Below are 24,736 nucleotides of genomic sequence, written 5' to 3'. Positions count from 1 at the left end.
AGATCTAAATATATCCCTTGCGTTTACTAGGAGCTCGGTGGTTGTGGCCGTTTTTAGACTTATTGATCTCCTTTAGAAGAAGAGCTCTTCATTGAAATATAGAAAATATCCAAATTTAAAGTACATTAACATTAAAATACTTTCACCGGTTTAGAATTTTCAAATTTTACACTATTTAACCAAAAAATAGCGTTCTGGAGAGGTAAAAAAATGTAAAAACCCCAGCAGGATTCGAACTCATGACTTATTAATTATTAGAAAACCCTCTAATCCACTGCGCTGTGCTGTTAGGTGACAATATTGAGACATAAACTACTTAAATAATTAGACTTCATTTTATTGTTTATTTCGATAAACAATTATACGTCACAACATGGGTGGGTCCTATACACCTTAAGCTCGCTCGCTAGTTCACTGTTGTGTATGTTGTAAAATGGCATATAAAAGGTAATGCGTGATTTGGGGCCGACAGGTGGTTGTAAATGTGCGTTTTTGTGTAAAAAAAAAAAAAATGAACGCTAGCGAGCAGCATTCTTATGCAATACTTTTTGTATTTATTCATGTAGACCTTTATTGTTTTATAATCGTACGGACATATTGAGAGAGAATGTAACAAAAGAAATTGACAACTAATGTGGCGGTAGTCTGAGAAAAGGGGAAATATACGTATTTATGAATTCATGTCAGCTTTAAGTTTTTGGAATTGTTCCTCACTAAATAATAGCTTATAGACAAACCTATCATATCTTAAAATTCTGATTAGGTCTGATGGCTAATTTGTTGACTATCCGGCCTCATTAATAGAAGTAGTTGGAACAGTTAAAAACAAGTCACAAACTGGGTCAAACGATATCGGCAAATATTGAGCCGTTTTAACAAGAGTTTGGACTTTGGGCAGTACTCCGTTAACTTTGGCGGTGGACACTTATGGTTAAGCAGTCATTGGCAGATCTTTGGGAAAAACTTTCCAATTTTGACAGTCTATAAATATTAATGAGCTTCTTTTAACGAAATAAAAGAAAGGAGGTCAATATTTGACAGCTCGTTTTGATGAACAAATTAGATGGTTACATCCCAGTGAATGAAAGTCCAAGCTGTTGTTATAACGGCTCTAGCACTTATTGAATGAGACTGTAGATGAATTTGTGTTGGTATTTGACCTCCTATCTACTTCAAAATAATAGCATGAGTGAATGTATGTTTGAAAAGTTCTAACTTCAAAGAAAAGATATATATTGACCATTGCATTATGATATGGTGGAATATTATTGTCAACCCAAGAGAAAATACAAACTCACACAAGGGTACAATGTGTTAAACTAATCATGGAATCAAAACTGAGTTAAAAAGTGTTTATTTTTCATTATTTGCGAGCAGAGATTGCACTAAAAGGGTTGCCTCTCTCACTCTTCAACTTTAGATAATTGACATCATGAAATCCAGCTTTTTTTAGGGAGTCAATATATTTCTCAGGGTCCGTATTGCCATATTTCATGATCCCCTTTTCATTGACCTCCTTGAGACTAAACTCATTTAATACGGTAATCATTTTTGCATTTTGTTTCATGACTCTTCGCAATTCTTTAACACAAGCTACTTGGTCATCCCAAAAATAGTAACAGTTACAATGAAACACGTGGTCAAACATGTCCGACTCAAAAGGCAGATTGATTACGTCAGCTAGAACGAGCTCCACCTTTCCTGCAGAGATCTGAGGTTGAAGCTTTTGAGTTGCTTTTTGGATCATTTTCTTGGAAATTTCAGCACCATAAATTTTGCCCTTGCCATCTGTAAATATTTACAGAACATTTTTAGTTTGTATCACGATGTACAAAAATCATATAATAAATTTAAAGATTTATATTGCTGAAATTCTAATTTATATTGAATGTAACTTACCCTTTATTCTCATGTAGGCCTCTTGAATTCCAATGCCTGGACCAAATCCCACTTCCAACACAGAGTCATCTTTAGAAATATCGCACAATTTAACAGCATTTTCTTCAAGTCCTCTATTGAGGTTCTCAAAAACATATCTCTGAAAAAAAAGAGCATTCTGTAGATTCCATATATATATATATCGGATAATCTGCTTAATATCGCGAGAGGCACACCTCGCGGATTCTGGAATCGCGCCTTTATTCTTAGGACAGATGTAACTAAATGAAACTATGGTAAAACTTCGGTGTTCGGGATTTAACATTTATAAAAGCGATATGATGCAAAACGATTGTTGACAAAACGATGACCCTTGATGACTTCTTAACTTTGACATCTCTTTAACCATTTATACTTACATTCACAAACCATCCAACTGGCCCTCCTCTCGGCTGTCTCAAGTTTCTGGCAAGAGCATCTTTAATGAAACTTGCCTTAATATTAGAAATGAAATGTTAATTAAATTCGGATATTTGTTTAATAACAGTTTTGATTAGAAAATGTTAATAACACACAAACACACAATTTATTTTAACTTCAGCTGTGGGTGTTTAAAAACTTTTGGGCCAATTCTTAACCACAGCTAAAATTACGATCAATTTCCCAACGTTTGTTATATCATGTTAAAATATACATAAACAAGGGGACCATGTGCCCCATCGCTCACCTGAATAATAGTTCTTAAATCATTCTATTTCGAAGTGGTTTAATAATAAACTCTTCAAAAATATTGTAAAACTCTCACAAATTCCAAGATTTGACCACAAATTAAACAATACATCAGTGAACCAGTGAAGCCTACTTTTCGTGGACATAATATCCTTTGACTTTAATAAGAGGATATGAAGGTGCTTAGTTACATAGCAAAAGAACTAAGCGTAGCGTTGTATTTCTTTAAAAAAAAAAGATTTTCAAACCATTTTCCCAATACCTTTCTAAGAAATTTCAAAATATTTTACACATTTTAAAAAATATCATTTTGTATCCCAACAATTGAACGTTTTAGAAAAAATACAAGTCAGTAAGTTCGTGGCTAAAGTCGGATATTGCATTTATACGACACAAGTTCTTGTGACTGAAATAGCAAATTTGGTTCAGTTGTTGTAGAGCAGAAGTCAAAAATGTGAAAACTTTACAGAGGGATGGACGACGAACAACAGGTGATCAGAAAAGCTCACTTGAACCCTCGGTTCAGGTGAGCTAAAAAGTTTAACATGACCAAAACCTAAATCAATTTTTAAAAGGAAAAGAGGTTAATGTAGGTTTAGAATTTAATATTCTCCCTATAACACACACATCCCGTTTGACTCTAAATATAGCGGAGTTTAAAAACAGCTAATCAAGAGATTCGTTTCTAGATTTGCAATGATGCTGTATCTATATTAATTAGGTCAACTTCTTAGTTGTAACGTTCGTCGTATATGTTCAGTTATCAAAAGAATAAAAATGACCACATACACAGCATTTTTTTTCTTTTGCACGTGATTCCTTTTGATAGAGCTGATTGAAAAACTACATGTAAGTCTGATATAGTCACACTTGAATCTTATTCAAGGGTATCGCTACCTACGTTTGTGATGTAATCGAGTCCACCGGAGAAAAATTGTTTACAAACATCATTGAAATGCACACAAATGATAACACTAGCGGTGAAGCGGAATTAATACCCGAGTAGATAATAAACATTAAAAAGCGCCTATTTTTTAACCTCTTTACCCCCAGAAGGAAACGTGTACAGTACTTAAAGAACCTCGACCGGGTTTTGAGTCGTTTCTACTTTCGATAGCATATATATTTATGAGCACTTAAAGACCTGCAACTGTGGTTAGCGACGATTATTTCTCAAAACAATTACTTACCATGGTAGATCAAACTGTGAGAACTTCTTAGTTCTAAGTTCAACAACTCCACTGCATTTGGTGCGTTCAATACTAGCACACCTATAGTACAGGTGGGTCCGTTCAAAGTACTACCCAACAATGTCTGTCGGCTTACATCCGTACTGTACTCGACAATGCTGGTACCGGACATCCATGTTCTCCCTATATTAAATGTGTTTATTTATGGATTGTTATTAGAGAAAAATATCTCGACTCTCTTCTGTATACTAGTATTTATCAACAACTAAATATGCTGTGGGGTTATCTATAAATTATTTGATCTGCTATATGGAACCCCGTTTACGCTTAAAACGTAAAGGAACATAAATTGTACATTGTAAACTTATAGAATTATAGGGAAATTCATTTTATGTATCAGCAAAATTGCTCATCAAATAATTTTATAAAGGTGGTTTACACGCCTGGTAACAAGAAGATAAACCCGATTCTTGATAATCAAATAAAAAGTTGATATATTTATGCAACAAAGAATATATACAAGTGAAATAAAGGAGCAAACAGTAACATAAATTATGTATTGAACTGTATTACCACGCCAAATTCCCATTTTAAAATTGCATCAAAGATGCTTGTTGACTGGACCCCCCCCCCCCCCCCCAATTTACGCTTTTTTATAATCTGCTTCGCGGATTAAAATGGTAAACTGCCCCAACACAGGTTATAAGAGTATAACGCACTTTCTGATTGGCTAAAAAAATTATTTTATATCGTATAAAGAATGTTGCCTACGCCATAGTAAGACTAACGTCAAAAACGTACGTATCAATACGCCTGACATTACGTTTGAATTTTGGACAATTTTACGTCATTTTAAAGGTCAAATGACCGTTTTTATCTATATTGAAGAGTAAAAAATTTAAATTATAAGCAATGAATTCAATGTTTATTAATATTATAAGATATAAAATGGTTTGAAATCATTCCTTAATTAACTAAATTTTTCTATCAAATCAAATGCGGCGTTACAACCAGAATTAAATTATGTTTGTATAACCTGGTTTGCACGTCACAAGACATTTCACCAACGTCAAAAACGTACTATAAGTCTGTCCCAAGTTATTGCTTCCATCACTTTTTGGTGATTTTTAATAAAAATACACATACCTGTAAAAGAAATACAATTGGAATCGATGAAAGGGAATATATCCAAGATATCTTCATTGAAAAATTATCCCTTTTCACTCATAAAATTTCACAGGAACGAAAACAATTTTCTAACGGAGATTTATAATGGGAAATGTTTACATCTTTTTTCCATTCGGAATACACTCGAAATACATCGCGCAATTTTTTTAACGCTATCATCCGGGCTTATTAATGGCTGGTGCAATGCTAAATCTCCGTAGACTTTCAATTTTGGGATGTGTATTGAAACCTGATGCGGTAGAGGGGGCGTTTCAAAACAGATAATCTGGACATTTTTCATGTTAGCGGATGAACGTAGTTTGAGCACAAAGGTATTTACTATTATTGAAATATCAAGCAAAAAGTGGTGGAAGCAAAAACTCGGGACAGAGTATAATCCGCTTGACGGTATGTTTGAATTTTGAACAGTTTAACATTTTTAAAAGTAAAACGAACTCAATTTGTACAGCGAATTACAGAAAATTAAATTATAAGAAATGAACTCAATGTCTACCCAAGTTATACGAGTATAACCTGGGTTGGAGCAATATACATTTTTTTATAATCCGCTTCGCAGATTATACCCGTACGGGCTTGCAATAAAATGCTTAAATATTACGTCAATGTTTGCTGCAGTATACGGAACGCACCTGATTTTTTTTCCGGGAATTTTAATGTTGCACGGAACATGGTTCACTTAAAAATGGCAAAAGAAAATGTTGATTATAAAAAACTTCAAACTGACTTAGAACAGCAAGAATTAGAGGTAATTTGCAATTATCAAGGATTATTCTAAAGTCTTATATAATTTTAAATTACTCTGATAGTGAAATTATCGTTACTTTCAAAGATTATGAAAATTTGTATAACTCGAATTATCTCTGCAATTGTTTATTTTGATATAAGTTGGTGTTAATAGCTTCTGACGGCAATGATTATACCGACGGACCATACAAAACTGAACCAAATTTTCTGTAGTCCTCTTTGTTGATTAAAAAGTGTTATGCCATAGTTAGACTCAGCAAATACAGATTAACACGATTTTACTACAGGGTGTGTCTATTTCACTCATTAAACATCTGCTTGCTTTGGTCAAACAATCATGATAATAGTGTAAAAACATGGCAAAAATCCAACACTTTACTTAAATCAAAATTGCATTTAAAACATTGTCTATACTTGAGTGTATTGACTATTGAGTATCTAGTGGTAACGTGGGGGTGTTTTTGATTTTGTGGTCGCTGGATCAAATTCACCACGTATTAAATATTTTTATTTATTTAATTGAAACATGAAAAGAATAGAAGGATTAAGTAACATGTATCTAATCTTCTGTTTTTGTGTTTAAGTTATCTTATTTAATTCAGTCTGAGTATGAGCACACACAATATATTAAACAATCTCCGCATTAACACTATACATGTACTCTATTTACACTTAGATCCATTGCATTTTTCTTGAATTTATCACGGTTCAGAATATCAACTAACATTTTACACAGAGTTTCCCGAATATAAGACAAATTGGTTGTCCCGAATATAAGACAAATTGGTTGTTACAGACACCATTATAAAACCAGTATCTATAGGTTTCGAAAATCATATTGCGACAGCTAGGTACCTGAAGCTATTTTTAGTAACAGGTACTTTCTGTCCATACACAGGTGTAGGCAAAATAATGGGAAAAGGCGCTAAACCTCAATACTGAATTAATAAATAAAAAATAATGTGCCTTTTATTTGAACATGTAGATTTATCTACTCAGAAATTTCAGGATGACAGAGTTTCACAAAAAAGCATCACTGCTAAATGTCTACGAATTCCAAAAGTGTAAAGTTGTAATGTAGTATATTTGAAACTCTGATGCCAGCTAATAGCAGGGATTCCACTTCAGTATGGCTTGTGCACTGACAGGGACCACACTCCATAAATATTATAAAGGGAGGAGTATTCTATAATCTTATTTGATTGAAGCTAATCTTTATTTAATATAAAATTTCAACTTAAATAAATTACAGAAGGTTTGATTCTTTCTAATCAATCTTTCAAACTAATGAAATGCAGGACCCCGTTTTGTATCTATAGAATTTTGATATTAAGTGAAGTACACACATTTGAGATGTTTTTCATGTTCTGTCAGAGATGCTGAAGAAGGTAAGACTGAGTGTATCTTATTTACTTGGATATATTTGTGCAGGTGTATGATATTATTTTCAGTCAGCAGGAGGGGTGGCACCTGCCCAGGTGTATAATCAGCTGCTAGCTCTCTACCTACTTCATAATGACATGTAAGTTTGAAAAAAGCAGAAAAATCTTGACTAATTTTAAAAAGCTTGAATTTATTACTATATAATGATAAAATGAATCAAATAGGTGTATGGTAGTTATTGATAAGAAAAGAAACTACATTGATAGGTTAACCAGATATGAGAACTGTCAGTATTTAAACCTCTTTAATACACTTATTATTGAATGTAAATTAATATTGTGATTTTTTTCCTGTCTTGCAACATCTGTATATATATTTTTTTTAGGTGCAATGCCAAATTTCTATGGAAGAGGATTCCACAGACAGTAAAAAGTGTAAGCCAATTGACTGTTTTCATTGGAATAAATGTTTTCATTCTTTCATGTCAATAGGTACATTTAATTAAAAACTATGATATTTTAAACCAGTTGTAAATGTACACACTGTTGTAATTACCCTAATAAATTATAAATTCTCTCAATATAGTCAACCCCTGAAACAGTCCAGATTTGGGCCGTAGGTCAGAAACTATGGTTACGGGACTACCCAGGAATCTACGAAGCTTTGAAAAAGGAGTGGTCAGAAAGCATCTCTCAAATAATGGAAGCTGTAAAAGGTACTTGTAAACCCAAGGTGTGCTGCCTAATTTACATACCCTTACAAATGCAAACACATGTCCATAGTTGTATTTCTTATTGTATGCATATGACAGAGTAGTCAAAGGGGTTAAGTCGTAACTGTAAGGTCGCTGGTTGGAGCCCCACTATGATCACTTGATGTTGTGTCCTTAGACAAGGAACTTTATCTGTATTGTCTCGGCCCACCCAGCTGCAGTGGGTACCAACTTATGCCAAGGGTTAACTGCCATGGCTCCATAGTTACCAGAGATAAGCGCCAACTTCATGAGCCTCATGGTGCGGAGGATTGAACTTACCTTGTGTGCTTGTATCAAAATGTGTGGCCATTAGGGGCATGTTTTGGACTTCCCTAAAATTGTGAGAACTCATTCTTTTCTTCTTTTCAGCTGCCACGAGGGAAAGAGCGAAGACATTAGTATCCAAGGCCTATAGTTCCATTGATGCTGATGATTTTGCTGTATTTATGGGAATGCCTTTAAGTGAGGCGATACAAGGTTTGAACTTTTTCATGTCAAGTTCAAGGACAGGTTTAAACAGATTAAAAGAAATGCTTATGGACAGAAATTCTGTTTATTGAAATTGTGCATTGCCATTATCACAAAAAAACGTACCGGTAATATGGAGTTTTAATTTAAAAAATTGACTGATAACCCTTTACAAGTAATTTATAAGATAATTCTTTTGTCTCTTAATTCCTAATGTATTCTCTCTGTAGCTGCAACACAAGAAGGATGGACATATGATTCAGCAACTAAATACATCAAACCTACAAAACCAGGTAAAACAGAAATAATGCTGATACTGCCTCTCAGATTGTAAACCTCAATTGTATCTGTTCATCACGGTACACCAGTTTTTAAATGCCCAACATATACATGGACAGCACATGAAGTCAAATCTGTCATGTATTTCTTCTGTCCTTTCGTTATGCTTTGTTTTACGAGAGCTGGATGACTGTAGCCATTTTAAAGACTTTATTATAATCTTATTTAGATGAAGTGCTCTGTATAAATATACAAAAAATATTCAAAATTTTAAAATATTTTGATTTTTAAATTACTAATTAATAGTTTATGGTCAAAAGTATCATATTAGAAATTTTAAGGCAGATCTGAAGGGTAATTTGTTGACTATCCAGCCTCCTTAAGCTCAAACAGCTGTTCAAATTTTTTTTTATCAAACATCATATGAAGAACATATAATATTTTTAATATAATTTTTACAAATACATGTCATTTTATTTTGATCTTGACTTTTCCTTTAATCTTCACAATACCATATTTTGCAATTAGCTCAACTTCAAAATTATTTTAATTAATCATCATATGAGGAAGGGTACAGGTGATGGTAATTGAACTGTGCCACCTTATCTTTACCTTAAATTTTTATTTCAGTTTGTAAAACTTAATTTTTCTAGGATGCTATATTTTTCAAAATCTTTTGGAATTATCTGTAACATGTAGTATAACTAAATAAAATGTATTTTTATTTATTGAACTATTAGTTTCTACATGTGTATTTTTTCATTATTTACAGTAATGCTAAAAGATCCAGAGTTATTAAGTGAACAGCAGTTGTCAGTGCTAACAGACTATGTGTCTTTTCTGGAGGCGTGACAAGGGGAAAGAAAGAGTCTGTGTATTACATCATCAGTTGGTGCTTAACTTCACAATGCATGAAAACCGACTCATTTGGAGAGGATTAAACAGAGGCTGGCAAATTAATTCAATGAAGATTTCTGGAGAATTCTAACCCTCCAATACCATCAGTATAAATTATTTACCAGACAGTCAGAATTCAAAATAGTTTGGTGAAATACTTTACTAGTACATGTACAGTGTATATACCCAGTATATGTACTAATGGTGTATATTTTAAATACCTGTAGTCATCCCATGCAGCCACCGAAATGTTTTGCAAGGATATTACTTAAAACAAAAACATGTGTATGAACTGTTAAATATTTTACTGTTGATTTTTGGTGTTTGAAAGCCTGTCATGTGTATATGTGCATAATGTATCTGTGGGAATCTTTAGTAAATAAACACTGTGATAACCAATTATGACCAGGTGTTTTTATGAAGTAAATCTTGTTTGTCCAAAAACAGAGGGTATAATTAGCAGTACAATGAAGTGCATGGAGATGCTTGCATGTAAACAGTTGTTTTTGCAATCAATACCAATACCATACACTTCAAGTGCAATACACTTGCCCTTAGTAGATGTGAATTGTGATACCTGGACACAAGTAACCAAGAACATTGTGATTCATGTATCTAGAATATTCAGAAAGTTTTCAAATGAATAAAGTACTAAACTTCAAGGAAAACGAAATTACATATACTACAAAAATAAATAATTTGAGAATCAATTTTGTAACAAATATTTACCCGATTTGTGTATACAATAAAATTACAATTGCAATTTACTGCCAAAGGAGTTTTTAGAATGAAATGTTATATAATACACCATCACGGCAAATGTTACCCACAAAGACAGCAATTTAAACGAGATGTTTGCACGGCACTTATTTATACATTATAAGGTGCCCAAGCCTTTATTATGGGCAATATATATGAAAATAAAATTGACCTTTTGAACTCAAAATCAATAGGGATCATCTACTGGTACTACCTGGGATGCATCAACCTATCAAGTATGATATGTCTAACATGTCTAAGTCAACATATTGTGGACTTGTAACCCAGGTACCTCAATTTAAGAGCATTCAAGAAATAGTCTTCTACATCATATCTTAGGCAGAAATACATTTTTCAAGATATATCAGTAATTCTACTACAGTTATTGCCGAGATCAAAGAGATGCCGCGGACATTATTCTCCAATATACCTCGAACGTCATCAGTAAATTATCAGATCAGAAATACCTATTTGTCTCGCACTGATCATGGAAGTACAACTTCAAACCGTAAAAAGTTTTAAAACCATGTCATTTTCACGTGTTAGTTCCAGTCAAAACAATGTGTATTGCCTCAAATCTTTATTTTTAAGAGATCAATGCGGCTGTTCCTAGGACCCCCCTAGCACATTTTCACTGCGTGTTTTTTACATAAAATATATAACGTGTAGTAGTAATAATCGTATTAATTGCCCTTAAAATATTAGGAATGTGATTCAAAGATATTTTATAAATAAGTGAAGAGTATTAAAATCCTAAGAAAAAGTCTGTCGTCTGCATGTGATTCCTTTGATCGATACACATGTAAACATTACCAACAAAACCGTTGGGGTTACACGGAACAGCCGTCAAAATGACCTAGATCGTCTCTCTATAGAAGAAACGATCTGTAGAAATACTGGCTGTTAGTAGAATAGAAATAAAGTTCTTGTTTTCGTGAAGGTTGCATGATAACCTCCTCGGTCTCGAAATGTTGTTTGAAATATAAAAGCCTCGGCTTTTATATTTCAAAACAACATTTCTCCATCTCGGAGGTTATTCTACAACATTCACGAAAACTCGTACTTTATTTCTTAATTAACTTGTTCAACCTTTGCAGAGATAATGTACTGAAAGCAAATATTAAATTGGAATTTTTTTAAGTCCAAGGGGCATAACTCTGTCAAAAATTGCTCAATCATGCCCAAAAGATAACTTTACCTAAATATTCTCATGATAAAACTGTATACCAAATTTTATTTCAATATATGCATCCTCTGCTAAGAAAATGAATGAAAATTGCAAATAATTGTAATTTTTTTAAGTTCAAGGGGCATAACTCTGTCAAAATTTCAAACCAAACTTGACCTTGATATTATAAGATAAACATTCATAATTTCAGTATGTGCAACATCTGCAAAGAAAATAAACAGAAACTGTTGGTGGTGGACCGACCAACCTACAGTAGCAAAGCAATATGCCCTCCCTTCTTTGAAGGGGGCATGAAAATAACAAAGTACCAAAGATGTTTGTAAAATTTACTTAAGACATTGTACTTCATACAGAGCCATATAAAAAGAAAAACAAACAAATATCTTATCATATGAACAAGCAGACATTTAATCTTCTGGATCAGTAACCTCCATCCTGTAGGAGGTGGGTGATATTACAATTTATCTGAGGGGTGACAGTTCTATTGTATTTCAAACAAGTTGTAGTAATACACAAAATACTGGGGATGATTTCCATTATAAATTAGTAAAATATTATTATTTTTTTACTGATATACATGATACCAAGTGTTGCTAATACTGTTTATATAAATAAATATATCTAATATTAAATTAGAAACTAATGCCAGAATTTTGATGGTGTAGGAGTGTAATTAATAGGCATGTGTACTAGTACGGTATTTATCAGTAAATCTTGAATACCGGTAGCTTTATTTTTAGAGTAAGCAAAACATTTTGGGGATTTGCTCAAACAATGAAACCTTTCTGACTAGATTACTTTCCTTATAACAATTTCTCTAAAGTAAATGTGTTAATAGATGATGTACAATGATACAGGTTGATTAGTGAACATTATAGGAAATCTGTTGCTAAAAGTTAAGCTGTTTCAACTTGTTGTATAAATTACAGATACTAGTATAGTTTACTAGAGTAGCACTTCTCTTATACATCTCATCCAGTACTTGATCATCAAATATGTCAATAATCCACGGCACAAATAAATAAATGTTACTATGTATTATTTCCCTTGAACACACCCAATATCTATCACATCCAAGCTATAAACAAATATGTTGTACAAGACACAAACCTGCAAGAAATGAATAAGTTATATACTCATTCTATTAACACACTAGCCTTCCAGTCAGCTGATTCTATGTACAGACAAATTATACGTATCAACCCATGCAGAGTCTAAAGAAATCCTTACCCATCAGATCTGATTTTTTTAACCCCCCCCCCCTCCCCAGCCCATAGTAGAACTAGTATTTAGATTCATTGTAACCAAAGCCATAAACTCTGCAATGGGCCAACAAAATATTTGAAATCATACAAGTTATATATTGCACCTTTGTCATATTAGTTTAATACAGTCTCACACAGGGTAATCTCAGTCATTACAGAAAATTTACCTTCATACCATTTTGTCTTTAAGTTTGTAAATTCTTGGAGAAATATCTGTCATGCACTGAAAACAAAGTTTCCTGAACCTGCAGCCAAACACTGTTTTTTAATAGAATAGCTTTGTGTTTTTTTATCTATTATTTTGCAATTCAAAAACAACAGAACAAAACAGCAGATAAAATATTGCATTCTTATATCTAAAAAAAAAAAACCCAACTACCCCAAAGTCTTATAGATAAAAAAGATTTTATGTTTACAATATCGACTTTTAAGTATGGTCTTTTTGACATAAAACACTGTGTCAGCCTGATATATGTCTTTGTCTTAACAACAACTTGTTCTCACTCTGTGAGTAGCAGAATGAAAGTTGGGAATATAATAACCATAATAGTTAATTACTGAATTTAAAAAGTAATGCAGCATTGCTATGTTTAGAAGCAAAATTATATGAACCTGACTATGTTCTTTCAATACATTTCTATTATGCTTTCATCAATAAAAAAAATGAACTATTCTGTGATTTCATATTGATGATAAATTTGACAATACATGTATCACATGTATACTAGAATTTGTCAAAGTGTTGCTTTTTACCATCACATTTTTTTCCAACATTCTTAAGAAATGAATGTATTTCCATTACATGGATACATATGTATGTTTTATACCTAGCAGGCAAAAGCAGCACTTTATAAGAAACTCTACACCTTACATCAAAATAATACACATTTTCACAAGAATAACTACAAAACAATTGATTGACTACAAGGGAAAATGGAATTTCTTTAGGAAGGGGAATAACAATGGGTTTTGTTATATGCAAACAATACACACACAGATGTCTATGTTCCATTGGTATGTTCCTCTAGCAAGCACTTCTCTGTGCCCTAACTTAAGGGAAGCTGCACCAATATTTGTTCTTGCATAATAGTTTACATATTGTAAGCCACGTAGATTGGGTCCAGCTGGTCAGCCAAGAATCCATCCCTTAGATGCATCCTCTGCTTTTCACCCCTTGAGTTGATTGGAATAACTCCTGGATCCACCACTACTACCACCCCTACAATAAGGTAGTGCTCCTCTAGTGTTACATTGGTTACCAGGGGAACCAAATCCAGAGCCTCGTTTTCACTTCCTTCCAGTTCCACAACCACAACCAACAAATTTGTCCATGTAAAAACAGCACTGAAAATAGTAAATAGAATCTTATTGATATATCCTCATCTTAATCATATATAATGTTAACAATGTGATGTGCTACCAATAAAGAAATCAGAATCGTATAAAACTGTCACTCACCATTCACAGATTTTGCGATGGCACCTAACAACACTCATCTCTATGTCAATGGGGTGGTACCTCATTCCTCTCAACATTATGGTTTCATCTAATGCACCCACCACAAATATTGCATCATGCCTCCCTAAAAAAAGATAGCGGTACATATTATTTCACCATGGACTCTGAAGTTTAGTTTCGAAATCTACAGTACTTTTGTACTTTTGTTTGTTTAACAAACTAAATCAGTCTCTGCACAAAAAATACAGATTTTATGCCTGTATTACCGGTACATATTATAAATGCAATCTATGGATCCACTGTAATTTCCTTAAACTGTTGTCTTATTTAGATCACTTTCATATGAGGACCTGTTAATTAATTTCATGTGTACCTCCATCACTTTGTGTCAGCTCTGTTCGACGGACAAATCCGAGGAAGCCTGTTCTGGCGTATCTCGTGGATAAGTCGCCGGTGGCTAGATGAGAATCGAAATGTTCAGCATGAAGTGAGTCATCCCCATAGATCATAAAGTACCCTGATGCATTGTGTGGACTGTTGACCCAAATCTGTCAATAAACCAACAAGATATTAAACAGAGACTCCTCATAACTATAACAAATGGAATGGTTTAAATAGTTTAATGTTGGACTTCAGCTAGTCTTGGACTTACCTCCCCCAGGTGAGAGTCAGCACACTGACCCTTTGTATCTGGATTGGCTATCACAACTTTTACACCTGGCAACAACTGAAAAGCATAAAACATATTCAAAGTCAATTGCTTGGGACACCTGCATGCTAGCGTACATGATATGCATGCAGAATTGACGAGTTAGGTAAATTACAATGTTTAAGCAAAACTACATAGAATTCTTTCATATACACATGTATCTTTGGGATACCAAAAAGATTAGTCATGTGATCAGATCAGAGGGTCTCACCTTGCCAGACTCCATGATACAGAGACTGTGGGGGCTTCCCTTCTCCACCAGTGTCACCCTGTCGTTCCTCATGGCTCGCTTGTCAACATACACAGTGGTGGGATCAGGGCAAGATGCTCCCTGCAGAGTAAAGAAACACAACCATTAACAGCGCAAAGTAAAGAATCACAACCACTTACAACTATAAATGTGTTTATGTTGTTTACTAAGCAAAAAAATACATTTACTCAAATTACAAACCCAGCACTCACACTAAAACACTTTTAATAGAATATTTCAGAAAAGTTTTCTTTGTGAAACAGCCAAAATAAATGCTATCTCTGAAAAAGAACCTTACCTGTAATGCCATTCCCAGATTAACTCTGCAGCCGAAACTGGTGCTGACTGACCGAGGAGTAAGTCCGAGGTTAGCGAATAACTTAGTGAAAGACGTGGTGAGCTGGATCCGGGGCCGCTCCTCTGCTATCACACAGCAGGTCCTCACACAGGCCAGGTTTATCCCCCTTTGCTTAAAGACAATACAAGACCATCATTTATCTTTTATTTTTATGCTTAAATTTTCTTTTACTTGCAAGGATGTAAAAATTGACTTATTTTCAGGATATGACTTTTGAAGAGTGTAAAAAGTATTTTGTTAACTTGGTGGGGTGGGGGTTTATGACTTAATTTACCTTTAGCGTAGCAGTTGAAGTGCCTAGACCTCTCGTGCACAATTCCATTACTCCATACGAACAGAAAGTGTCCCGCACTGCAAACATACAGTAAAGATACATATCCATCACATACAAATTTATTGAGAAATCGTAAGTAATGCTGTAATACTGCTGATCATCAAATGCAGTGACCTGTTGAGTTCTTACCTTTATAATTACTGACAGCAGTGAGCCAAACAGCCGGGTTTGTTTCCACCTCTGATGGAGCAATCAATATGGAATGATGACCAGAATATATACTGAAAGACACAATTAAGGGCATGGTCAAATAGCAAATACGGATAATATTGCTATATATAGATTTATTCATAGTACTTTAACACTTTTACAATCATATTTATGATATCTGTACTACATGGTAAGTCAGCTTTATAACTAGTGAATATATTAACTTGATGATAAACTTGAACAAGAACAAAATCTATGTAAAATACATGAAAAAGGCAGAAAGAATAAAGGGAAGTGACTCTTACCTAGCGAGACACCAAAGAACAAAACCAAGTCCACAGTAAGGGTCGAGACACAGTGTTACTTCCCTTGATGGATACAGCTCACATTGTAACTTGATGGATCGACACAGCGCAGTGGTTGAAGCATGAGACATCTGAAATAGAGACAAGATATTTTTTACTGTGTCAGAAACATAGAATATGGTATAAATTGCAATAAATTGGAATAAAAGTCTCAGTACTTTAAAATACTAAAATGTGATTCAAATTGAAAACAAGAAATGTTTGTGAAACACCTATGCCCCCATCCCTTGGAAACATCCACACAGAAAATGAACGTAAACTGCAAATATTTGGCATTTTTCTCCAAGGGGCATAACTCTGTCGAAAATTGCTCAACCATACCCAAAATCAAACTTGACCTAGATATTATTTAGACAAAACTGTAAACCAAATTTCATATCTTTATGTGCACCGTCTGCGAAGAAAATAAACGGAAACTGCAATTAACTGAAATTTTTCTATGTCGAAGGGGCATAGCTCTGTCGAAAATTGCTCAACCATACCCCAAATCAAATTTGACCTAGATATTATTTAGATAAAACTGTAAACCAAATTTCATATCAATATGTGCACCCTCTGTGAAGAAAATAAGCGGAAACTGCAAATAACTAAAATTTTTCAATGTCCAAGGGGCATAGCCCTGTCGAAAATTGCTTGATCGTACCCAATATCAAACTTGACCTAGATATTATTTAGATAAACCTGTATACCAAATTTCATTTCAATATGTTCATCCTCTGTGAAGAAAATGAACAGAAACTGTTGGTGGACCGACCGACAGACAGCAGGAAAGCAACATGCCCTCCCTTCTTCGAAGGGGGCATAAAAATGTTTCAGAATTTCAATCTACTGATTCCCTTACTTTTACTCCAGCTAGCATTCCTGTGGTTGACACGCTGAAGTCGAGGTAACAAATCATTTCTGGGGTGGGAGCTCGATAAATGGCAGCTAATTTCTTTTTTGGAAGGTCATCTGTGTCCAATATTGTTGGCCAAGATTTGGATTCTAGAATCTGTGTTGCCTCCTGTGAAGAAGTTTATATCATTACCAGGTAATTCTTCTTATCATCACAAAAGCTAAACTTTTAGAGTATTATACATGTACCTATGTTTGATGCCTCTAATGAAACACAATTCTTGTTATAATTATGTGCTGAAAGGATTCTTCACTTGCCTTGGATTTGAGTAACTTATGCACAATACTGTTGGTAAGAATGGCGGAGGATTTGCTGACTTCTACAATCATTTTAACTGTGGGGAGGGTGGTGGCAATATTCTGGGGGTGAGGGGGTCGAATAGTGACAGGAACACAGCCCACATACAGACACCCATAGAAAGCTGCTATCAAATCAACACCTAAAAGTAAACAAAATGATTACCCTGTGTATTGAAATCAATGTTAGAATTAACAAATAGTGGGAAAAAATGAAAAGAAATGAAAGAAAATTATGATGAGAGAATCATGTGTTTCTTTTAATTTAACTATTATTGAAGAAATTTGTTGATGAATTATACTATGAGAAACATATAATGCTCATTTTTATTTGTTAAATGTGGCATCAAGTTTATTTATACCTGAAAACTGCATAACATGTATATCTCATTGATGACTAAATTTGCCTAGGATTTCAGTAAGAATATATGCACTATACTGTTGGTAGAAAGACAGATGATTTCGTGACTTTACAATCATTTTTCACTGCGCAGAGGGTGGTGGCAATATTTTCATTATGAGGGACAAAACCCTCCACATTGAATTGTTTTCCATAAAGATGACAAAATGAAACACCAAATCATTGTGTCAGAAGATGAAATGATTTGCCTCCATTACAAATTACAAAACCCTTCACACTGAATTGTTTTAAATGAAGGTTCTAATTTGTGAGACTGACCTGGAGGATAAATTAGGGCGACGTGGTCCCCAGTGTTCAGCCGGCCCTTCTCCATCAGCATACAGCCGATCCGCTCTGCCCGCTTGTGGAGCTGAGAGCAGGACATCTGGATCTGAGGCTGAACCTGAAAAACAGGGCCAAAAATTACCGTCTCTGGCCACCACCCCAGGATGGACATTTGTCTTTTTTCAGAAACTTGAAGTACATGAAGTACACCAGAAGCTGGAATACTGGTATGCTACAGTGTGTATGCTATCAATGCAGTCGATACAGCAATATAACATGCCATTCAGTCAACTCTCATCTGTGAAGTTTCACCACATGCGTAGTGTTTGATATAGGAAAGCATTAGTTGTAATTTGTATGTTTTATGAATATGTCTTGTGTCTGGGTTTTTTTAGATAGCTCAATAACCTTCACATTATTTTATTGATATATGTCATGAATAATTGGTCAAGAGTATAATTCAAGCTTGTTATTTGTTGAAAATCAAAATGGCCCTTCCAAATATCATCACAAATTTTACTCTCAAATAACCTGTCCTCAATTTGGTGTCTTAAAACAAAGACTGTTAAATTTATTACCTGTACGCATTAAACTAAAGTTTCATAATGAACAGTAGATTCTACACAAAGATACATGGGAAAACCATTATGGTAAACAAACATAAATTCATTAATAAGATAATCTTCAACAAAAAATTTATAACTTTAAGTTTACACGATATACATGTATGTCATAACCAAGCTTTACAGAGACTAATACGTATGAAAAAATGTTTGGCATGCTGCAGAGTTTCAACCAAATCGAATTCATAGAAAAGTTACAGACATCCATTTTTTTTTCATGCAGCCATATAGGAGAATATTCAATAAACATGGAGGCATATCAAGGGCAAATGCTTATAAATTTTCTGCTTGCATTGCCATTATATCATAGCAATCATCTTAATTATAAATGTGTATTTGACCACCAAAGTGAATATTTCCTGCTCTTAACAGTAATTGATATACAAAGTCAGTGGTAAGATAAAATATCTGTAATGAAATACAAGGCTGACACTCCCAGCTAACATAGATACGAACCTGATAGGGCCATTTTCCTTGTATCTAAAATTTAATCAAGTCAATTCTTAAGATATTTCAAACTAAACAACTTTTTAGCATCCTGTATTTTTGAGCCAAATCATCATTATGCATGATTCTGACTTTCATACGTTACAGTTGTATATACAGCAATCAAAAAGCATATCATATATATGGGTATATGTACATGTATATCAGAACCAAGATGCTTAAGATTTTTTTAAGAAAGTTTTTAAAAATATTTTCTGTTAAACATTCATTGTCATTCAATGTCAATATTTATAATATATACATGTATGAACTTGTACTTTTAAGCGAATGTACGGTTAAGTTCTCTAAAACTAACATACAATGTGAATATCCACTCTAACATGAGCAGTAAATTCACAAGTACTGTTATATGTATACATGTCAAAAACTAGAAATGATGAAATGTTTCAATAAACATTAAGCCATACCCATCAACAACCACTATCATAAGGTATGTACAGAGGAAGAGCCGACCCTATTGGTCGTCTGTTCCTTGAGCAACACAGGAGAGGCGACCCTATTGGTTGTCTGTTCCTTGAGCAACACAGGAAGAGACGACCCTATTGGTCATCCATTCCTTGAGCAACACAGGAAGAGCCAACCCTATTGGTCCTCCGTTCCTTGAGCAACACAGGAAGAGCCGACCCTATTGGTCATCCGTTCCTTGAGCAACACAGGAAGAGCCAACCTTATTTGTCGACCGTTCCTTGAGCAACACAGAAAGAGCTGACCCTACTGGTCACCTGTTCCTTGAGCAACACAGGAAGAGTCGACCCTATTGGTTGTCTGTTCCTTGAGCAACACAGGAAGAGCCGACCCTATTGGTTGTCTGTTCCTTGAGCAACACAGGAAGAGCCGACCCTATTGGTTGTCTGTTCCTTTAGCAACACAGGAAGAGCCGACCCTATTGGTCGTCCATTCCTTGAGCAACACAGGAAGAGCCGACCCTACTGGTCATTGTATCCTTGAGCAACACAATTTCTTGAGAAGTGGACTGACCTTGGAGTTGAGCAGAGTGAACACAATATGGTCAGGTGTTGTCTGTGACCTCCAGCGAAGGATTTCTGTTAAAAACATGTGCTGAAAAACAATCAATCCGAGGAGTCAGTGATACAGATCCAGTCAGGTAGTAGAAATTGAATTTGAAATGTTTGTGATTTGAAAATATTTGGTTAATACAAAGCAGTTATAGTAATTATACAAAAAAAAATTCCTCAAGACTACTGGTATATGTAAAAATCAAAATGTCTAATGATTGAAATTTAAACACTTGCTAAACTACCGGTATAGTAAATAAATAACGGGTTGTTAGAGATATACTGTACAATAAGATAACTAAACTATATACAGATATTTATTATAATAATAACAAAATGAAAAATAATCAATTTTAGAGACAACATGCTAATAAAACAAAAGGTTATAACATGTATATATGCACATGTATTATAAAAAGAAAAACCATATTAAAAGATAAGAATTAGACCATACCTGTTACAAGTTATGCTACTATAACACTTGACTATGAGGAGCTAGCTACACCATGCTTAACAATAGAAAGGAGACATACTTGAGGACCTACTTTACGGGCAGTGTCCGACTCCTCCTCGGAGCTGCCCAGCTCCCGGCCCTGGGCCTGGGCCATGCGGGCTCCCTGTACGATGTTCCCTACGTGAACCGCTGAGGGAGTGACATCTAAAACAACAGACACAGGAGCGTGAATTTTCTTGCTGTTGAAAAGGTCAGTCAACAAAAGACAAATCAACTATACAATATGTGTGGTACAGATAACTTGTTATTAAAATGAGTTAAAAAGGATTTGTGTGCTATTAATGAAGCATCAAAAAATGGTTCTATATAGATGAAGTTTAAAACACAGTGTTTCAATCATTGTAAACAAAACAAAAATTATAACAATAGGTGGAAATTAAAGAAAATTTCCACTTTTGCCCGAGAGCTAAAAAGAAAAGTATGAAGTGATAATTTTTCATGTTTTTACATACCTCTGGCTTAAGTCATGAATTTAGAGCATTCCTAAGTTTTGGTTAAAATATTTTTATTTTTTTTTTACTTTTTGGCCTTGACATTTCCATTTTCGGATTCTGATTTTTTATTTACACACATATTTAACACATCCCTAATACATGTACAGGTACGTTGATTTCCTATAGTTGTCCTGAGAAAAACGTTCTATTTATCTGACCTCACCGATACTGTGTATGTTAACCAATCAGAAAAGAGTTTTAAAGAATACCAGTAGTATGACATAACATATTAAAAAATGAGTCTTGGCTTGCATGGAGGAATGATCTGTAATCCAAAACAATCCAACAGACAGATAGAGAGATATCTGTTAACAAACGTGTGATCAAAAATACACAAGCACTGTGTAAATAGAAATGGAATTTAGCACTAAGCACTTTCTCAGTAAATCAATCACGATATTGACATCTTAATGAATTGCTCCAGGAATCTGTTATTTGTCTGATTAGTAATGCAGTTTCTTGCTTATTGTGCTGTTTAGAGTTAAAAAAAGAAAAGAAATGTGTTAAAGCAATATCACATCTATAACTGTATAAAGTATTGAAATGTCAAATTTCAATCAGAGAATATCACAGCATGCTAAAATATCATTGTCTGTTTGTCTGTGTTAATACAATGTAATTCATGTACATGTATCTTGGTCTCATCAAATGGCTAATGAATCCAATATACCAGCAAATTATAATAACATGCTTCAGGAAGACAGGCCCCAGAGAGGTTAATAATAGCACAGTGGACCTTCACAAGGATTCTCCCCTTGGGTTCCCCTGCTGAATTGTGAAGATTATCTGAACTGCTACTTTAACAAAGTGGATGAATATTTAACATTCCCAGCAATGAGGCTTAAAATAATGAAAAAGCTATGGAGACTGGAATTTTTTAACTGAAGTAAAGGGAAATCAAAATGGTAAAAAAAAGAATTTCAACATAAATATTGAGAGAGAATTTGAGCTTCGAAGACAAATGGAGGAAACATGACCGAATATGCTGGACTGAAATGGCAATTTAAAAAAGAAAGGAAGTGTGGCATGCTGGGAGGTAATGTGTCCCATTTTTTGTTCTACAAAGATACACATGTATAAATAAATGTAGTTTGATGTCCAAGTCTTTGAAGCCATGGCTGTTATGAATGCTGGAGATGTCCTGTGGAGTTGATACTTACACGGAATGGCTGAGGGAGGTAAATGGTCTAAAACACCAACAACCACATTAATCTCACAACCCCAACGTAAAGAGTTACACAAACAGATGAAAGGACATTACAGTGTGTGTGAATAATTTATAAACAAAAATGTCCCATTACCCAGAAATTCAAATGCATTATTGTTAGATGTTTTATTGTGTTACACGTGTGTGAAAATCAATTTTTTACAGCAAACAAGTGTCAGTTTTCTGTCCTCATATTTAGTACATCTTGCAAATAAGATCATTCAAAGTTTAATAATACATGGGTACATGTGGTTTTTACCTGGCCTGTGTTCCCTGGGCTTGGGAAGATTTGTGACACAGGTGTGGGGACACATTAAAACATTGGCAGGGTGAAGGGAACCCTCTAGGAACTTCTTTTTGGTTTCTGGTAAATGTATACCACCAAGAGGTGTCTGCAAATAACAAAATAAGTACTCAAAATTGTCTAAGATGCAACTATGTTCATGTATTTAATGTACATTGTTTATTATTTTTCATGTTGCAAATTTTTCAAAAATGAGGTAAATTTGTGAATTTCATATTCATGGAATATCTCATGTGTCTTGAATAGTTACATATAGCTATAATTTATTGAATTTGTGCAGGATTTGATTTTTTGTACCTTAACTTATAATATCATGTGATTATAAACATGATTGCAAAAAAATGAGAAAATATTTTTTTGTGACCAAAAAAAACCCGTTTTGTACATTATGTGCATCAAACTCTTACTTTTGTTCAACCCAACAAGAAATGAATTATTTTACTTTAAAATGTAAATAAATGAGAGTTGTTTCTATGAGTGGTCACTGACCTTGGGTAGGTAGTTGGGCGGGACTAGAGCGAGGCAGTAGACACCCACTTGGTGGATACTATCAACAGCTTGTAACACACGACTCATCCATTGGAAACTCTGACAAACACAATATATTGAAATATTACACTGCCGTATGCACGAGATCCAAAACAGATTTAAATTGCTATAAATATGAGATGGTGTTGGATTGCTAACCTCTTCCTCTGTGCAGTCTGGACGCTGCTCAGCTATTATGATAATTCTCTCATCTTTCAAAACCGAAACAGAAAATACAGCAATCCTAAAAAAAGAAAGCAACACATGTTTTTAAAGACCATTAACCATGTATATAATATTATTAACATAAAAAAAACATTGCTAAAACACATGACGATGTATTTTTATTTAATCATAGTACAATGATTTTTAAATGTAAATTCATATATATGTAGTGATGAGTAACAAACCTTCCTCTGTAGATGAACTTCATCGGTTCCACAGCTAGAACGGTGGCAATGATGTCATCAGTGTTATGGCGACGTCCTGACACGGTCATCAAACCTTCCTTACTGCCACACACAAAAACAAGTCCCCCCTACCAACACACACATCATAAGACATACTGACAGATATTAGCTGACTATACAACATTTAAGTGAATCAAAGAAACAAAGAAATCAATAATCAATGATTGTGGTTAAAGACAAGAGTTAAAAACTTACCGGTCCGAGAAACCCGAGGAGACCAGTGCGAACATATTGCTTGTCCCCAATGATCGTACCATCAGGGTGTTGTGGCTGCACCTTTGAGGAAAAAGGTATTTCATTACAATATACATACATGAACTTGAAAATGTAATTTATCATAATCACAAAAACTGGTATACCTTAAGACTTTAACAATTTATATGTGTTATGTACTTATTCAACAACTGTTTGCCATTAAAGAAAATCTGTTGTTCTTTTCAAATGGTCAGAATTTTACTTCTTTCAGTTTTACCTGGAAGGTTGTTGAGGAAATCCCCTGCAGACCCCAGTAGCTGACCCCTGTATAGTCTGCACAGAGACAGAGTTCTCCCACCTCGTCTGTCTGACACAGGATTGAAGGGCCCTCGGTCTTCACAACGATCATCATAGCTACAACAAAAACAAAAGAGTGTATTATACAAGTAGATACACAAAATAATATGTTACTGATCAACTTAACAAAAGGTGACATATCATAACATACATGTACATATACTGACTCACATGGTCATTTAAGTCAATGTGCTTTATGCAAAGTAGTATTTTAGTCTGACTTTGATGAGATTGGAAAGATTAGTATCTGACTATCCCAACCAGAACTAAAGAATAGAAATCTTATCACAATGCATTT

General features: G+C 34.2%; 3 protein-coding genes across 10 annotated transcripts in view; 1 reads left to right on the top strand and 2 right to left on the bottom strand.

Moving 5' to 3' along the window:
• Positions 1-1,337: 1,337 nt before the first annotated feature.
• LOC128156532 (uncharacterized methyltransferase YdaC-like) lies at positions 1,338-3,976 on the bottom strand. Its single transcript, XM_052818705.1, has 4 exons — positions 3,798-3,976; positions 2,298-2,372; positions 1,900-2,038; positions 1,338-1,788 (listed from the first exon to the last, which is right to left on the bottom strand). Exons 1-4 carry the CDS (start codon positions 3,798-3,800, stop codon positions 1,364-1,366), a joined length of 642 nt encoding a protein of 213 aa, XP_052674665.1. The 5' UTR covers positions 3,801-3,976; the 3' UTR covers positions 1,338-1,363.
• Positions 3,977-5,585: 1,609 nt separating this feature from the next.
• On the top strand, positions 5,586-9,915 carry LOC128157499 (COP9 signalosome complex subunit 8-like). The gene is made up of 7 exons (XM_052820077.1): positions 5,586-5,730; positions 7,181-7,251; positions 7,498-7,546; positions 7,698-7,827; positions 8,236-8,343; positions 8,565-8,627; positions 9,386-9,915. The coding sequence occupies exons 1-7, from the start codon at positions 5,653-5,655 to the stop codon at positions 9,463-9,465; spliced, it is 579 nt and encodes a 192-aa protein (XP_052676037.1). The 5' UTR covers positions 5,586-5,652; the 3' UTR covers positions 9,466-9,915.
• A 1,855-nt stretch (positions 9,916-11,770) lies between these two features.
• Positions 11,771-24,736, bottom strand: part of LOC128191735 (disco-interacting protein 2 homolog C-like) — a 25,074-nt gene continuing 12,108 nt past the window's right edge. For 2 of the 8 annotated variants that reach the window (XM_052863967.1, XM_052863969.1), the window contains 22 exons: positions 24,359-24,495; positions 24,082-24,162; positions 23,827-23,954; positions 23,576-23,660; positions 23,378-23,476; positions 22,844-22,976; positions 22,538-22,564; positions 20,903-21,027; positions 20,332-20,412; positions 19,303-19,326; positions 18,218-18,341; positions 17,500-17,681; positions 17,189-17,350; positions 16,288-16,418; positions 15,962-16,053; positions 15,773-15,849; positions 15,439-15,609; positions 15,102-15,221; positions 14,834-14,908; positions 14,555-14,729; positions 14,182-14,305; positions 11,771-14,067 (listed from right to left, as the gene is read on the bottom strand). In XM_052863967.1, coding sequence (XP_052719927.1) covers positions 13,815-14,067; positions 14,182-14,305; positions 14,555-14,729; positions 14,834-14,908; positions 15,102-15,221; positions 15,439-15,609; positions 15,773-15,849; positions 15,962-16,053; positions 16,288-16,418; positions 17,189-17,350; positions 17,500-17,681; positions 18,218-18,341; positions 19,303-19,326; positions 20,332-20,412; positions 20,903-21,027; positions 22,538-22,564; positions 22,844-22,976; positions 23,378-23,476; positions 23,576-23,660; positions 23,827-23,954; positions 24,082-24,162; positions 24,359-24,495 — 2,606 coding nt within the window. In that variant the 3' untranslated portion in view covers positions 11,771-13,814. The remainder of the gene's footprint in view (positions 14,068-14,181; positions 14,306-14,554; positions 14,730-14,833; positions 14,909-15,101; positions 15,222-15,438; positions 15,610-15,772; positions 15,850-15,961; positions 16,054-16,287; positions 16,419-17,188; positions 17,351-17,499; positions 17,682-18,217; positions 18,342-19,302; positions 19,327-20,331; positions 20,413-20,902; positions 21,028-22,537; positions 22,565-22,843; positions 22,977-23,377; positions 23,477-23,575; positions 23,661-23,826; positions 23,955-24,081; positions 24,163-24,358; positions 24,496-24,736) is intronic. The other 6 variants (XM_052863968.1, XM_052863970.1, XM_052863972.1 and 3 more) reach the window with 6 other exon arrangements.

This window comes from Crassostrea angulata, chromosome 7 (genome assembly GCF_025612915.1).
Source record: "Crassostrea angulata isolate pt1a10 chromosome 7, ASM2561291v2, whole genome shotgun sequence".
NCBI lineage: Eukaryota > Metazoa > Mollusca > Bivalvia > Ostreida > Ostreidae > Magallana > Magallana angulata.
The sequence above is the reverse complement of the archived record's forward strand: the minus strand, read 5'-3'. Positions and strand labels throughout refer to the sequence as shown.

Excerpts from the sequence above, each read along its gene's own strand:
- LOC128157499 (XM_052820077.1), top strand. The coding sequence starts at position 5,653 with ATGGTTCACTTAAAAATGGCAAAAGAAAATGTTGATTATAAAAAACTT. Across the intron at positions 7,252-7,497 it reads TACCTACTTCATAATGACAT|GTGCAATGCCAAATTTCTAT; the intron begins GTAAGTTTGAAA and ends TATTTTTTTTAG. Across the intron at positions 7,828-8,235 it reads AATAATGGAAGCTGTAAAAG|CTGCCACGAGGGAAAGAGCG; the intron begins GTACTTGTAAAC and ends TCTTCTTTTCAG.
- LOC128156532 (XM_052818705.1), bottom strand. Across the intron at positions 2,039-2,297 it reads CAGTTGGATGGTTTGTGAAT|AGATATGTTTTTGAGAACCT; the intron begins GTAAGTATAAAT and ends CTTTTTTTTCAG. Across the intron at positions 1,789-1,899 it reads GGCCTACATGAGAATAAAGG|ATGGCAAGGGCAAAATTTAT; the intron begins GTAAGTTACATT and ends AAATATTTACAG.